This window comes from Pristis pectinata, chromosome 12, assembly GCF_009764475.1.
Source record: "Pristis pectinata isolate sPriPec2 chromosome 12, sPriPec2.1.pri, whole genome shotgun sequence".
In the NCBI taxonomy this organism is placed as follows: domain Eukaryota; kingdom Metazoa; phylum Chordata; class Chondrichthyes; order Rhinopristiformes; family Pristidae; genus Pristis; species Pristis pectinata.
In genome coordinates, this window is record NC_067416.1 from 35,109,894 (window position 1) to 35,127,347 (window position 17,454).

At 42.7% G+C, this 17,454-nt stretch overlaps 1 protein-coding gene across 3 annotated transcripts in view; it reads left to right on the forward strand.

Moving 5' to 3' along the window:
- Nucleotides 1-17,454, forward strand: part of prkg1b (protein kinase cGMP-dependent 1b) — a 556,354-nt gene that overhangs the window by 446,889 nt on the left and 92,011 nt on the right. For all 3 annotated transcript variants that reach the window (XM_052027531.1, XM_052027532.1, XM_052027534.1), the window contains one exon: nucleotides 11,465-11,530. In XM_052027531.1, coding sequence (XP_051883491.1) covers nucleotides 11,465-11,530 — 66 coding nt within the window. The remainder of the gene's footprint in view (nucleotides 1-11,464; nucleotides 11,531-17,454) is intronic.

Here is a 17,454-nt window from a genome sequence, read left to right on the forward strand (position 1 = left end):
ATCTACCTTTTTGGTTCCTCTTCAAAAAACTCTCAAAGGTTCGTCAAGCATGACTTGCCACACACAAAGCCATGCTGACTCCTCCCAGTCAGATTCTGTCTATTCCAATTGCTGGTAGATCCTGTCCCTCAGACTTCCCTCCAGTAACTTCCCCACTGCTGATGTCAGGCTGACCGGCCTGTTGTTCCCCAGCTTGCCCTTGCTGCCTTTCTTAAACAACAGAACAACATTAGCCACCTTCCAGTCTTCGGGAGCTTCACCAGTAGCTAATGATAAAGTAAATATCTCCGAAAAGGCCTCTGCAATTTCTTCTCTAGCCTCCCACAAAGTCAGAGGATGCACTCAGTCAAGCCCTGGGGGTTTATCCACCTTAATGCGCTGTAAGGCTGCAAATGCATCCTCCCTGGTAATATGAATATCCTCCAAAACATCACCACTTGTTTCCCTTATCTCTTGAGCAACCATAATTTTCTCCTCAGTAAACTTGAAGAGAAATATTTGTTAAAAAACCCACCCACCTCCTGTAGCTTGAGACATAGGCGGCCCTGCTGATCTCCAAGGGGATCTACTCTTTCCCTAGCCACCCTCTTACTCTTTATAGCTGCGGAACGTCTTGCAATTTTCCTTAACCCTATCTGCCAGATCCATCTCATTCCCTCTCTTTGCCCTCCTGATTTCCCACTTAATAGTCATCAAGGGATTCTCTCATCCCTGACCTCCTAAACCCAATGTATGCTGCCCCTTCTTTTTCTTGACCAGAACCTCAATATCTCTCGTCAGCCAAGGTACTCTAAACTTTCCAGGTTTACCCTTCACCCTAACAGGAGCCTGCTGCTCCTGGACTCTTGATATCACACTCCTAAAAGTCTCCCACTTGCTATTTGTTCCTTTCCATTCAAACAGGCTCTCCCAATTGATCTCTGCTAGATCCTGTCTAATTCCCAAAAAAATTAGCCCTGCTCCAGTTTAAGACCCTAACCTGTGGACCTGTCCTATCCTTTTCCATCACTACCTTAAAACGAATAGAATTATGGTCACTAGAGCCGAAGTGCCATTTCAGGTACTTGCCCTGCCTCATTCCCCAAGAGGAGGTCCAGTATTGCACCCTCCCGAGTAAGGCCCTCTATATAATGACTCAGGAAACTTCCCTGGACACATTTCACAAATTCCACCCCATCCAGGCCCTCAACACTCTGGGTAGTCTAGTCAATACCGGGGATATTAAAATCTCCCTCTAATACAACCCTATTATTCTTACAACTATGAGCAATTTCTCTATACACCTGCTCCTCAAGTTCCCGCTGACTACTGGGGGGGGGGTCTATAATACAGCCCCAAGAGTGACCCCTTCTTGTTCCTAAGTTCTACCCTTATGGCCTCACTGGACGATCACCCAAGATTATCATCTCTTAAGTACTGCTGTTACGTCCTCCTTTATCAAAAAGGTAACACTCCCTCCTCGCTGACCTGTACCTCTGTTACGCCTGTAGCATCTGTGTCCTGGAACATTGAGCTGCCAGTCCTGCCCTTCCCAGCCATGTTTCTGTTATGGCTGTAACATCCCAGTTCCCAGAGCCAACCCACGCTCTGTGTTCGTCTGCCTTACCTGTTAAACCTTGTGCATTAAAATAAGTACAGTTCAACTGAGTATTCTTTTCCTTGCATTTGCTGTCCCCCTGACTATCCTGATTACTAAACTTGCTCTCACTGGCTACTGCTTTGTACCATGACTTTCCCCTGCTCAGCGTCCCACCTCTCCCCACCATTCCCCCCCCCCCCCACCCACCTCCGCCAATCTAGTTTAAAACCTCCTGTGTAGCATTAGCAAATTTCCTTGCAAGGATATTGGTCCCTCTCTGGTTCAGGTGCAACCCATCCCTCTTGTACAGGTCGCCTCTACCCCAGAAGAGATCCAAATGATCCAAGACCCTGAATCCCTGCCCTCTACACCAGCTCCTCAGCCACAAATTCATCTGGCCTATCCTTCGATTTCTGACCTTGCCAGCACATGGCACTGGGAGTAATCCGGAGGTCACTACCCTCGAGATCCTGCTTCTTAACATCTTACCTAACTCCCTATAGTCATTCTGCTGGACCTCATCCCTTGTCCTACCTGTGTTGTTTGTACCAACATGTACTACGACCTCTGGCTGGTTGCCCTCACCCTCAAGAATTTCCTGCAGCTGCTCAGAGACATTCATGACCCTGGCACCCGGGAGGCAACACACCATCCTGGCGTCTCTTCTGCAGCCACAGAATCTCCTGTCTGTCCCCCTGCTATCACTATCGCCCTGTCTGACTGCACCCTTTCCCTCTGAGCCTCAGAGCCGGTTGCAGTGCCAGAGACTTGACTACTGCTGCTAGCCCCTGTAAGAACATCCCCCTCAACAGTATCCAGAGAGGCATACCTGTTAATGAGGGGCATGACCACAGGGGAACCCTGCACTGACTGCCTACTCCTCTTACTTTTCACCCATCTCTCTGAAGACTGTACCTTGGGTGTGACCACCTCAGTAAAAGTCTCATCTATAATCCTCTCAGCTTCCCAGGTGATTCTATGTACATCCAAATCCAGCTTCAATTCCTTGACCCGGTCTGTCAGGAGCTGCACATCATCAGGGAGACCGTGAGGTTCCCTGACTTTCCACCTCTTGCAGGAGGAGCATCTCACTGCCCTAACTACCATCCTGTCTACACTGAACCAAGTAATGATTCTGATCAACAGCAATATAAAACCTTTCCTGTTCTTACCTGCACCTCCTCACCAAAGCCTTTTTAAAGCTCCAGTCTCACTCCCAACACCTGGGCCACTGACTCAGCCTCTTTCCGCTGAAGCCTCTTGAGCCAAAGCCTCGGCTCCCCACTCTTCCACTGGCCCACTCACAATCACCGCTCCAAGGGGGCTCTATCTGAGGAGGATGTGGGAGCCTCAGAGATTGCAGTTTGGTGAGGGCGGGGGGTGTGGCAGGGATACATTTGGGGAGGATGCACTTTGGGGGAAGAAGCATTTGCAGAAGAGGAAATCAAGAGTGGAGAAGTAGTTCAGGGAAGGCAAAGAGAAGTGAGAGGTGCGAACAAGGAGTGGTATGGAGGATAAGGAAATAAAGAATGCTGGAGATAGGAGCAGAAGATCAAAGAAGAGAGGGCAGGGGATTAAAAGGAGGAAGAAAGAGTGTGTCAAAGAATGCAGGAGCACAAGAAATTGAGAGCAGGAGTGGGCTATTTGGCCGCTGAAGCCTGTCCATTCAACATGACCATGGCTGATCTGCCCCAGGCCTCATCTCCTCTTCTGTGCTTGTTCCTCACAACCCTCAGCTCCCCAATCTTTCAAGAAAATATCTCCCTTCTCTTTACGTACCTCCAGGGATCTAGCCTCCACAACCCCTGGGGTTACCATCCTCTGTGAGAAGTAATTCCTATGCACCTCTGTTCCAATCTCCCCCTCAAGTCATAGCTATGTCACTTCATTCAAGACTCTCCCACCAGTAGAAGCATCTCACCAGTTCCTTTATAATGACCCCCTTGGATTTTATGTGTTTCAGTAAAATCACCCCTCATTCTTCAAAGGGTGCTGAGGAGAAGAATCAGAGTGAGAGGACAGGGGATCAACGTGAGTGAAGACAGAGGGTCAAACATGGTTGAGAGGAGATTGGATGTGGGAAGACGAGGTTGGAGGTTGGCAGAGAGAACAGAGAGAGAACAATGTGTAATGAATCTTACTGAATGTAGCTTTTATCAAAGTCATGATGAGATCCTCTGTGATTGTAACAAAGTTAATCCAGCCCGCTAGTTCTTGTCAATTTGTCTACATGATTTAGAATGTATAACCACTTCGTTCTGTCCATTGCCTCTCCCAGCCGTGCTATTTGCCTGGTTCCATTCTTTCCAGCCAAACATACGCTGTTGACACTCAGCTCTATGTAACCACCACTTCCTTACATCCGACTGCTCTTTCTACGTTCTTAAACTGCTTCTCACTGGGTGATCAGTAATATTCTCCAACTAAGTACTGGGAAGACTTAAAGCCATTTTCTTCTCTTCCATCAGCCCGTTGGCACAGCAAGTAGCGCTGCTGCCTCACAGCTTCAGTGACCCAGGTTTGACTTTGACTTTAGGTGCTGTCGGTGTAGAGTTTGCATGTTCTGTGAACACATGGGTTTACCTTGTGTGGTCTAGTTTCCTCCCACATCCGAAAAACGTACAGGGTTGGTAGGTTAATTGTCTGCTGTATATTCTCCCCAGTTTGTCGGTGAGTGGTAGAATCTGGGGGAAACCAATGGGAATATAGGGAGAATCAGTTATAGAGAAAATCAGTGGGAACAGTGGGATTGCTAAGAACACCAGCAAAGGCTCATTGGGCTGAATGGCCTCTTTTTATGTCATATGAAAATACGCCTCCTGTTGTTAGCCACTGAGTTAATCCCTCCTCTTGGTAAATATCTAAAACGGAAACTTTTTTTCATAACCTTTTTGTGATAATCGATCTTGAGAAAGCTTTGAATTACACAGCCATTTCATCACTAAGTTCCACACTTGCAACATTGGCTAACTCTGCCCAGCTTCATCTCATCTACTGCTGAAAACTTCATCCGTGCCTTTGTCACCTGTGAACCTAACCAATCTGAGACACTTATGACCACCTTTCCCCATTCTATTGTGCATGAGCTCTACTTCAGTACGGATCGGGATGTTCTAACTCCCACCATGTCCTGTTCACCCATCATCCATGTGCTCATTGGTTCATGCTCACTCCAGTTTAAGCAATGCCTCAATTTTAAAGTTCTTGTACTTGGTTTTAAAACTCTTCCTGGTCTTGCTTCTCCCTTGCATTTGTAATTTCCCAGCTCCATATTCTTCTAAGATCTCCATGTTCCCAAAGCACATCTTTGGGAAGGTTAATTGGCTTTTGTAAATTACCCTTTATGGTAGGGAAGTGGCAAAATAATGAAAGGAGGGTTAATGGGTATGTGATAGAGAATAAGTTGCAGGACAGGGAAGCTATTAGAGCTGCTGCCGCACAGTGCCAGCAATCCAAGTTCAATCCTGATCTCTGGTGCTGTCTGTGAGTTTACATGTTCTCCCTGCACCTGTGTGGGATTCCAGTTTTCTCCCACAGCCCAAACGTGTGTGGGCTAGTAGATTAATCCACTCAATGGGCCCAACAGCCTCTTTCAATTGTCCGAAGAAAATATGGAATAATGCAAAATAAGGTTTGCTCTCCTGGGAGCTCACATTGACTCAATGGGTCAAATGGCCTTTTTCTGTATTGTAGTAAGTAAGTAATTAAATAATTCAGGCCTTTTGATACTTCCTGCTTTAATCTCTCCACCACTTCAGATACCAAGACCTTAAGCTCTGGAAATTCTTTCCTCAATACCTGCCTCTATTTCATCCTTTAAGATACTTAATAAGAACCATTTTATTGACAAATACTTTGGTCAACTATCCCAATATCACCTTTTGCGGTACATTGATAAATTTACCTTAATAATGATCCTGCGGTTAGCGTAACACTATTACAGCGACCCGGGTTCAGTTCCGCCGCTGTCCGTAAGGAGTTTGTATTTTCTCCCCGTGACTGCGTGGGTTTCCTCTGGGTGCTCCAGTTTCCTCCCACATTCCAAAGATGTACAGGTTAGGAGCTGTGGGCATGCTATGCTGGCGCCAGAGGAGTGGCGACACTTGCAGGCTGCCCCCAGCACATTCTCAGTAACGCAAAAAGACCCATTTCACTATGTGTTTCGATGTACATGTGACTAATAAATAAATATCTTATATCTTATCTTAATTATGTTTTTGTGATTAACACCTCAGAGCCATTTGATTAACAAATCTGCCATCCAATGGGCATATTTACCAAACACCACTGCTCATTGTGTGATGCCTTATGACAGCGATGCCATCAAGTCCAAGCATTGTTCATGTTCAGATGAAGGGTCTCAACCCAAAATGTTGACTGTCCATTTCCACAGATGCTACCTGACCTGCTGAGTTCCTCCAGCAGTTCGTTTTTTGCTCCAGATTGTAGCATCTGCAGTCTCTTGTGTCTCCCTGTTCATGCTACATTAGCAGTAATGGGCAATAGTCCGTTTGCTTTTTATGAGGATCTTATGCAGTTTAGGCTGCTAAAATGGTTCATTTCGATGCATTGCACTAAATATGCTTTATGTCCTGGCTCTTTTCCTACAACCGAGTTCAGTTCGGAAAACATGGGGATGCTGGGGTAGAAGAGATCATCCATATGGTTATAAGCCTGGAGATTTAATAGACAGGTGTTATTTGTTCTGCCTCAAGGACAGTTTGATGAGTATTCATAATGTTGTCCTGGAGACCAATGTGTTAACAAGCAGGTGCCAGTGGACTGCAAGAGCCAAGTTGGAAGCATCCCATCTCAGGGAACAGTACCATACTAAAACAGTGACAGGGGTTTATATTTGCTGATATAGATAGAAGCAACAGCCTGGATAAGAGAAGGGCCCTGGTGATGAGCAGCAAACAGAGCTTTTTGATGGACTGTGTGCTTTTCAAAATACCCCTGAAGGTATCGTGTTCTTGCCACTCTCAGCACTTGTAAATTCTGGTGTCCTGTTGCTTCTTGAGCCTAGAGGTGCTGTGGATGAAAGCCCGACTGTCTCCAAAGAACAGGATCCTGTGGTTGACCAGTTCAAAGCTGAGAGGGTTTTATGTGAAGCCTGGTCAAACTGAACGATTTCTAGGGAAGTATGAACAATACAGACACTGAAACAGAGTCGGAGTACTCTTCCTCTGATTATAGTGATGAAGAAACAGATGGGGAGATATTTGAGTTAGTGAATTTACTTTCCTTGAAAAACCTGTGCATTTTAAACTTAATTTAGATTTTTTTATAGATGTACTTTGTTGATGAATGAATTTGTGGATGAGAAATGAATTAAGTGTGCATGGCTGCAACTCAGCTTAAAAACAAGTAGAGTTGCACATGTGGTTAAATATCTTTGGGATGTTATCAAAACTGATTTAAGTTCATCTAAAATGTAGCTAAAATATTTAGCTTCACTGGATCTCAAGTGACTGTAAAACCATCTAACATCAACAAGACCACATTTTAAATCATTTATGATATAAGTACTGAAATTTTAATGATTTCCTGGTAATGGGAGACCTGCTAATTTCCATGCTAATGGGAGACCTATGTTTTTATGACATGTTGTAAGTACAATGTTTATCAAGTTGTTTTTAAACTAAAAACTGTGGCTTCATCATAAACTTAGCAAAGATAATGGCTATAAATCGCTGCTCAATGACATAACTGTGACACATATGACCTTTCTCAATGTTGTCAAATAGTTTTATAACTTTATTGAGGGGAAAATGCTGAGAGCTATGGAAAAACTTTCAGGATTATGCAAAAGCACAAAAAGAATCCAAAGCTAGATTTGATTACATATTGAAGTTTGGAGGGTTAAAAGTTTGAAGAGCTGGCTGTTACTTATTTTTCCAATACTGTTTAGAGTGTTGGAAGATCAGTTTCATCCTAGCCTCCATTTTTACAAATGCGTTGTGTTCAAACTGCTGCTTGTGCCATTCATAAAGTCTCAGGGGAAGAAATTTCTTGTAAAATTTGGGGCAACACAGAATTATGAAGCTGGGTGATAAATAAAAGGGCATGAATGATTTTCTAAGCATTAATGAAATCCATTTTGCCAACTAGCAATCCTACCAACAGCGCTTCCTGGGTTGGGTACATGACGAGTGCAAAGCTGAGATTTTCTAATGTGACTACTGCTGTAATTTCCACTGCCAGAGGGGTTGATTGACAGCTTTTTAAAGCTTGCCAAGTTGAAAGCTGCATTAAGTGGCAAAAATTAACTTTCTGCAGTGACATAGTTGCAAAATAAGGGCTGGTCATTTAAAACTGAAGTGTGTGAAAATTTCTTCTCCCAGAGGGCATTGAACCTCTGGAATTTTCTGCCCACAAGGCTGGTGGAGGCCAGGCCATTAGATATTTTTAAATATTTGAAAGGTCGAGGAATCGAGGGTTATTGGAAACTGGCACCAAAGAAGAGTTGAGGCCAGCATAGATCAGCCATAAACATACTGAATGACGGTGGTGCAGGTTTGAGGGGTCTGGCAAACTACTCCTGCTCCTATTTTCTTGTGTTCTTGAGTTTAGTTTATTTAAACTGCTCAGACATAGCAACTTCATGCCATTCACAGCTTATCGATGGTGAATTTGACACCAAATAGTTTTCCAGCCAAGCTATTGGTAGAACAGTACAATTTGAATGGCACTTATTAGCTGTTGGCATTTAACCACACACCTACCCATAGTCTGAAGTTGCCATGTATGTTTACATAACTATGATCATCTTTTGCATCACTGTTACTTTGAAAGAAAAATCTGTTCCATTAATGCAGCCATTTTTTAGATCCCAAGTGAGGCTGTAACAGGTCTCGAACGAGCTGCCTGATATTATAGAAGCAGCAGCAAGTCAGTCAGCCCCTTGTGACTGCTCTGCCATTTGTTGAGATCACAGCTTATCATTTATCTCGGTTTCACTTTCCCATACTCACTGGATATCTCTTGATTTTCTTACAATCCAAAAATCTGTTGATTTCTGTTTTGAATATATTCGGCAAGAGGATCCACGGCCCTCTTGGGGAGAGAATTCCAAAGATAAACTGTCCTCAAATGAAGAATTTTCTACTGACCTGAGTCCTGAATGACCCACCATTTATTGTGAGACTGTGACCCCTGGTTCTATTCATCCAGCTAGAGGAAACATCATTCTTCTACCTGTCAAGTCCCTGAAGAATTTTATATGTATTAGTGAGAGCACATTTCAGTCTTCTAAACTCAAGATAGAGTAAATCCAATCTGCTTAATCTCTCCACATCAGACAGTCCCCTCCTCCCAGGAATCAATCTAGTTAAACTTTGTCACATTACTTGTTTTGGAAATATATCCTTCCTTAGGTAATAAGACCAGACCTGTGTTCAATATTCCAGTTGCGGTCTCACAGGGGCGAATATAATTGCAGTAAAATGTCTTTACTTTTGCACTCAAGTGCTCTTGCAACACAAGGAAATGCACCATTTGCCTTCCTTTGTGGTTGTCAAAGGATACAGCAGGATATAGATCAGTCAGAAATTTGGGTAGAGAAATGGCAGATGGAGTTCAATCCAGACGGGTGTGAGGTGGTGCCTTTCGACAGGTGAAATGCATGAGGAAAGTATATAGTAAATGGCAGGATCCTTAGGAGAATTGATGTGTGGCAGACTCTTGATGATTAAGTCCACAGCTCCTTGGAAGTGGCAACACAAATAGATAGTGTGGTAAAGAAGGCATACAACACGTTTGCCTTCATCAGTCTGGTAATTGAGTATAAAAGTTGGCAGCCATGTTGCAGTTAATAAAACTTTGGTCAGCCCACATTTGGAATATTGCATATAATTATGGTTGCTACACAGCAGGAAGGATGTGGAGGCTTTGGAGAGGTTACAGAAGAGGTTCACCAGGATGTTGCCTGGATTGGAGAGTACCGCTATAAGGAGACGTTAGACAAACTTGGATTGTTTTCTCTGGAGTGTCGGAGGCTGATCGATGACTTGATAGAAGTATATAAAATTATGAGAGGCATAGATAGAGTAGATAGAGCCCTTTTTCCAGTTGGAAATGTCAAATACTTAAAGGCATAAGTTTAAGGTGAGAGGCGAAAAGTTTAAAGGTGATTTACAAGACAAGTGAGTGATAGGTGCCTGGAACATGCTGCCAGCGGAAGTGGTAGAAGCAGATATGATAGCAATGTTTAAGAAGCATTCAGACAGACACATGAACTGGCAGGGAATAGAAGGATATGGACCTTGTGCAGGCAGATGGGATTAATTTAGATTGGCATCTTGGTCGGCGCAGACATCACGGACCAAAGGGTCTGTTCATGTGCTGTACTGTTCTATGTTCTAATTGTAGTGTCTTTCAGAGAATTGTGTGGAAGGACAACCAGATCCCTCTGAACACCAACGTCTTTCAATCTCTCACCATCTAAAAATTAATCTCTCTTTCTACTTCTACCAAACCGAACGACCTCTCATCTTTCCACATTATGTTCTATCTGCAATGCCTTCACAGATGCCACAGCCAGTTAATATCTCTCTGAAGCCTCTGCATTTTCTCACAACCTTCACTGCCACTCAGCTTAGTATCAGCAAACATGGATATATTAAACATGGTCCCTTCATCCATATCATTGACATAAATGAGGCTCAGCACCAATCTTTGCAGCTTCCGACTACTCACTGTCCCCTAAACTGAGAATGATTTGTTTGTTCCTACTCTCTGTTTTCCGGCTGTTAACCTATCTTCAGTACACACAAATATATTACAACCCATCCTATATGCTCTAATTTTGTTTAACTTCTGGTATGGTACCTCATCAAAGGCCTTCTGAGAGGTTCTCCCTAATCCATTTTGTTAGTTAAAACCTCAAAATACTTCCACAGATTTGTCAAGCATGATTTCCCTTTCATAAATCCATGTTGACTTTGCCTAATCTTCTTATATATTCTAAGTGTATTGTTGCTACTTCCTTAATAAGAGATTCTAGCATTTTCCCAGCTACTGATGTTAGGTTAACCGGTCTGTAGCTTTTCATTTTCACTCCCCCTCTCTTAAATGGTGTTACATTTGCTATCTTCCAACCTATGGTAATTTTTCTGTAATCTATGGAATTTTGGAAAATGAGAACCAGTACATACACTATCTTCATAACACTCCTTTCAAAAACTTGGAGTGTAGGTTATAAGGTCCCGGGAATTTATTGCCTTTCAGTCCCATTAATTTCTCCCATGCTTTTTTTCTAATAGTGCTAATTTCTTTCAGTTCTCTATTCACTTTAGACTTGTTGTCCACAAGGTTTTTTGTGTCTTCTTCCACAAAGACAGAAACAAAATAATCTTTTAATTTCTCTGCTATTTCCTTATTCTTCAATTTAATTTCTTCGGTCTCAGTTTGTAAGAGATCCACATTAACTTTTAACATCTTTGTTTTTACTTGGCATGTGAAGTATTTTTAGCCTGCTTTTATGTTTTTTGTTGGATTACTCTCATTTTGTGTTCTTCCTTTCCTTAATAATTTCATAGTCTTCCTTTGCTGAAATCTGAATGTTTTCAGTCCTCAGGTACTGCTTTTGGCAACATTATAAGCCATTTTCCTTTGATCTAACATTATCTTTAATTTCTCTTGTTAGAAATGTATGGACCACATTTCCTGTCGGGATTTTGTGCCTTAAGCAGTTATGTATTTACTGTAAACTATCTATTTAATTATTATGTTAGACATCTCTTGTTTATTGTAGTTTCCTTTACTATCTTACTTTACAATGTAGTTTGAAGTTACTCTCAACCTATCATTCCAACAAGTCTAGATGATATGTACAGCCTTGGTTTACAACCTTGTTTTACATTCTACTTTTCATTGTATTTGCAGGGAGGACGTGAGGACAGCTAATGTAATTGCAGCTGAAACAGTAACCTGCCTTGTAATTGACAGAGAGTAAGTAAAATGAATCTTATAACCACGGTTATGGTCCGAGTAAGCCTGCTAATTAGATGGGAAAGGCATAGAAGGATATGGGCCTAATGCAAGCAAATGGGATTAGCATAGATTAGCATCATGGCTGGCATGGACAAAATGGACCAAGAGGGCCTGTTTCTGTGCTGTATGATTTTATGATTCTATGAAACCCAATGGCCACATGGTAATGCCTTGATCAATAAGGGAACTCGCAACAGCACACCAAACAGGTGCAAAGGTTGCTTTAATACCAGATAGTATATCGTAAACCAAGGGCATCCCTAGATCACCAGGTAGAACAGGAGATGCAGAGACAGGGGGAAGTTATCATTGGAATGACAGTCTGCTAAGTTTTATAATAGTTTTGCCAGCTGCATTGTCAGAATATCACTCAGGTGGTGAAGAGCTACCCCTAGCTGTGGCTGGCAGATGGATATCCTGGAGTTTGCAGTTGATCTTCCCTGAAAGTGGAGAATGATTAGTTGTCATAACCACAGTTGGATTATTCACAGAGTAAAGATCCTACAGGTTTTTTGAACAGTTAATTGTTGTGATCAGCTCATTATCACATGTTGTTTGCTACATAAAATAGATTTGCCACTTCATGAAAGAATTGTTGAATAATTAAAGTATTTGAAATATTTATTTCCAATTGGCAAATCAAATCTATATTTACACAATGCATCTTTTATACATCAGATCTTTTCTCTCTGCAAACTTTACACTGCCATTGATTCAGTGAATTTATCCAGTGTGGACCTGATATACATGGTCCATGGTCTCTGCTGAATTAATTAATTGAATATGGGGTAGTGATAAGGGGGCACTGCAAATGTCCCTTGTCCTCTCTGGTTTAGGAAAGAAAAATGTGTTAAGCACTTGTTTCCATATAAATCTCAAGTATCCCTGTCTCAGTCACTAGGGGCTCCTGCTTGAAGTACACTGATGTTTCTCGTTCGATGCTTGGATTGGGCTTGGCTGTGATGTTCTTCTTTTCATATCACGGCTTGCATGCTGTCGTGGAGCTGAACTTGCAGAGGGTGTTCCATAGTTCCCTCCGATTGATGGAGTCAAAGAGTTTAGGGAAGTCTAAAGAGGCCATGTATAGTGCCTGGTGCTGCTCCCTGCATTTTTTGTGGAGTTCTTGCCCAGTGACAATCAGATCCGCTGTGCCTCTGGATGGACAGAATGCACACCGTGATTCAGGGAACTGCGCTTCAGCCACTGAGAAGAGGTGTTTGAGGAAGGCCCTGTCAGTGACGTTCCCTGTGGCAGATAGCAGGGAGGACCCTCTGTAGTTTCCACAGTCAGACTTGTCCTGTTTCTTGAAGATGGTCATGATTACAGCACTTCTGAGATCTCCAGGAATATCCTCCTCTTCCCAGAAGTTGGCATTAAGGCTGTAGATTTATGACTGAAGCTCTTCATTGCTGAGATTTAGGAATTCAGCGGAGATGTCATCTGCACCAAAGGCCTTGTTAGTTTTGAGTTGGTATACCGTTTCCATTTATTCCGATTTATTCTCTCTGGAACATAGGATGTTGAGGGATGACCTTATAGATTTATGAAATTGTGAAGAGCATTGGATAGATAGTCTTTTTCCCATGGCAAGAGGAATCTAGAACTAGAGGGCACAGGTTTAAAGTGAGATAGGAGAAACTTAAAGGTGATCACAGGGGTATGTTTTTAACACAGTGGGTGGTGATTATCTGAATTGAGTTGCCAGAGGAATTGGTACAGCAGATACAATTACAATGTTTAAAAGGCCTTTGGACAGGTATTTGGATAAGAAAGGCAGGCAAGTGGGATTAAGCTAAATAGGTGCTGTGAGGGAAATTCCATATTCACTTGCCGCCTGTGAAGTAAAGTTAATCTCTGTTCTGAATGAGGCTTCAACTTTCCAAGTGTCTCTCTGCATGTTTTTAAAAAGACTGCAGAAACAAACTGTGAACTTCCCAGAAATTCCATTACAAAAACTACAAAATGTGGTGCCATGCAGTTAAACATCAGGTTAAACCCAAGGAGAGCAATAATCAGCCCATTTCTGGGTGTAAGAATGCCCATCGGAAATTTGATCCCAATCTTTTCAGTAGGATTTTCATTTGTGCAAGCACCTTTTTCCAGCATAGAACTTCCCCACTGACATTGCCCAGATTTGGTCCCCGGTTTGGTTTCCAGTCTCTCTGGTCTGGTAAACAACAGCTATTATTTAATCACTAAACAACCAACTGTTAGAAGTTATGCTTCCCCTGCCCCTGAGCTAGCTAAATGACTAGCATTCAGACTGCATTCTTGTTCTTATTGAGTCCTGTGACTTCCTGCAACCTTAAGTACAGGACAGCTTCAAACAACATCTATTTATCCTCTCCTTCCCATATTTAACGTGGTCTGATTTCAGGGGCAGACAGGCCAGTCACACCCAGCTTCTGCACTCACTGGTCTGTAACTGTCTGCTCTGCACCGTGCTGGTTTGTGACCAGTTGTTTGCTTATGCTGCTGTGGAACCTGTTGGAACATACTGTAGCCTGTACTGTAAGAGCAGATTATTTGTTCTCTGTTTTCTCTCATTCATGAGCCTTCAGGCCACCCATTGGCAATCTCTTGCAGCCTGAGCGAGTTGAGGAATTCAATGGAATGGGTGGTACATCAGAGAATACTGGGTCTAACCTTCCACAAAGCATAACTTTGAAAGTCCAGCTGACCAGCATATGACCGGTTATACTGATAGCAGTGTTTGTTTTCATTGGGTTCTAACTTACCTTCTGGACAATAATCAGATGGATTTATGTATCTATTTCCCTACTTATTACAACGTGGCTTTCTTTGATTCCGAACACACTTTCCTATTGAATTCAAGAACAACCATTTTGGTGGACAGTTGAGTTCCTGGAGTTCCTCACAGCTCAACCAATTCTTGTTCTCACGTCATGTATATTGCTAGTAGGATCTTCCAGCAGCAGCTCTTGGACAAGGAATACTAGTGGATTTTCCAAACCTAGCCTCGAAATTTTGATGCAAACATGTTGCCCCCATGCAAGGCCCTGTTTATGATGATCCTTTGCCTCTGTATCTCAGCTGAGTCCATGCACACATTGTCCATTGGTCAGTCAATTTTAGTATCCAGAACATCCAGCTACGACCACTCTGTTGACAGTTTAATCCAGATGGTTGGGGGTAGGTGTGAGTGCACAACATTCAGGCATAAGCTGAAAAATGCTGAGCAATGACCATCTCCAACCACAGGGAAGATAACCAGCCACCCTTGACATCCGATAGAGAAATCAAGTTTGAGTTCTCCACCTTCTACATCACCATTCACCAGACATGTAACTGAACCAGCAACATAAGTAGGATGAATGTCAAGAGAGAGTACACTCTTAAGGGCGAGACCCTTAACAGTGTTGAAGAGCAGAGAGACCTTGGGGTGCAAGTCCATGACTCATTGAAAGTGGCTACACAGGTAGACAGGGTGGTTAAGAAGGTTTATGGAATGCATGCACTTATTAATCGAGGTATTGAGTATAAGAGTAAAGAAGTTATGATGCATCTTGGTAGAACTCTGGTTAGGCTGCATTTAGGGTTGCGTGCATTTCTGGTCACCTCACTATTGGAGGGATGTTGAGGCTTTAGAGAGGGTGCAGAGGAGGTTTACTAGGATGCTGCCTAGATTAGAGGGCATGTGCTATCAGGAGAGGCTGGACAAACTTGGGCTCTTTTCTCTGGAGCGGCAGAGGCTGAGGGGTGATCCGTTGGAGGTGTATAAAATTATGAGGGGCATAGATAGGGTGGACAAGCAATATCTTTTTCTCATTTTTGAGCGATCCAATACCAGAGGCCGTGCATTTAAGGTGAGAGGGGGTAGGTTCAGAACAGATGTGAGGGGTAAGCTTTTTACTGAGAGAGTGGTGGATGCCTGGAATGTGTTGCCTAATAGGGTAGTGGAAGCAAACTCATTGGGGGCTTTCAAGAAGGGCTTGGATGGGCACATGAATGAGAGAAAAATAGAAGGATACGGACATTCTGTAGGCAGAAGGGAATAGCTATGTCAACACAACATTGTGGGCTGAAGGGCCTGTTCTGTGCTATACTGTTCTATGTTCTACAAATTCTGTGACTAAAGACCAGGTCAGAAGCTGGGTATCCTGCAGTTAGTGATTCATGTCCTGATATCCCAAAGCCTTACCACCGTCTACCAGGCACTAGTGAGGAGTTTGATGGAATACATTCCACTGGATGAATGCAGTTCAGAACAACACTCAAGAAGTTCGACACCATTCAGAACAAAACAGCACCATTGCTTAGCACTCCAACCACCATGCCGAGCATTCATTCCCTCTTCCACTAGCGTACCGTGGTTGTATGGTGTACCACCTCAAAGACTCTGCCATTATTCACCTGGGTAACTCTGACAGCACCTCCTAAACTCACCACAGCACCAAAAGGGACACGGGCAGCAGATACTTGGGAATATCACTACCTGCAGGTTGCTTTCCAAGCTATGCACCATTCTGACTTGGTCTAGATTCTGGAACTGCCTACCCTAGACATTGTGGGGGTACCTTCACCAGAAGATAGCAATGGTACAAGGAGATGGCTCAACCACACCACTTGAAGGCAGTTAGGATGGGAAATAAATTGTCAGCAACCCCTATGTCCTGTAAATCCAAAATAAACTGTTTGCATATTTAGTTTGTGTGTTTCTTTCTGGTGTGTGTATAGTGAATATGTTTTCTGATTTACGTGTTTATGATTTTATGAGTATATTGAGTATATGATCTATATATGTGTGTGTGTTTGTGTGCATGTGGCAGTGGTTGTTGCAAGACCTGTTTAGAGTACTTACGATGTGTGTCTTTATGTGTGTGCATGCAGTGCATCTGAATATGCTATATCTGTATATATAGTGTAAGTGCCTTTGCAAATGGAGTGCATATACGTGTTGTATAGCTACATATAAATCATATAACTGGTGTGTGTGTTGGTGCCTGTATATGCTTTAGATGTGTGGTATTCATGTATGATGTGTGTGTGTGTGTGTGTGTGTGTGTGTGTGTGTGTGTGTGTGTGTGGTGCGTGTGTGAGTTTATAGACTCATATATCAGAGGGACACTCAAATGACTTGAAAAAATGTGCTATAATCAGCTACATTTCGTCAACCAATGGAATAATAAAAGCAGTAAAAATATTACTGATGAAATCAATATTTTTTTAATGAATTCATTTTAAAATATCCACTTCAGCAGATGATGTGAGGGAGACAGTTCAATGACATAAGCATATTCTAGAATTAAACTTGATTCCTAAGGCACCAAATGTTTGATTTTGCTGCTGTCAGCCATATATACCAAGTGTTTACATTGCTTCTTAAAGGTCATCTTATAAATGTCAAACAGCTTTAAACCTGAAGATAACACTTATACTTGGTGTTGTTGCTGTATAGGCTCTTAAAGTGCTTATATCAAATGTAACAGACATTACAATAGTGGAAGGGAAAAATGTGCAATCATGTTGCCTGTTCTCATCAGGGGTAACTTGTACATTGTAACGTTTTTGTTTGAAGAACAGCCGCCGTGAAATCCAATTGGTAATATGGCTTGGGAGTATCTGAACTGTGTAAGAAAGTGGACTGCACAACGTCAGAGGCTCTGGGTATCACTTTAACCTAGCTCAGCAGGCAGGAAACCCATGAGATTGTATGAAACACTGGTTTCGCATCAGACCCTATGATGGACTTGAGTGGCTTAATTAACATGGGTCGTGTGTGACACCACTCATTAATTATTGATTTCCTAATGGTTGGGTTAGGCTGAAACTGACCTTAACAACCAGCATTGAAGGCCACTCAGCCTGAACATACTTTCACCTGTAGTTAGGCTGTGCTGATGGTGTTAGTTGCCATTAAT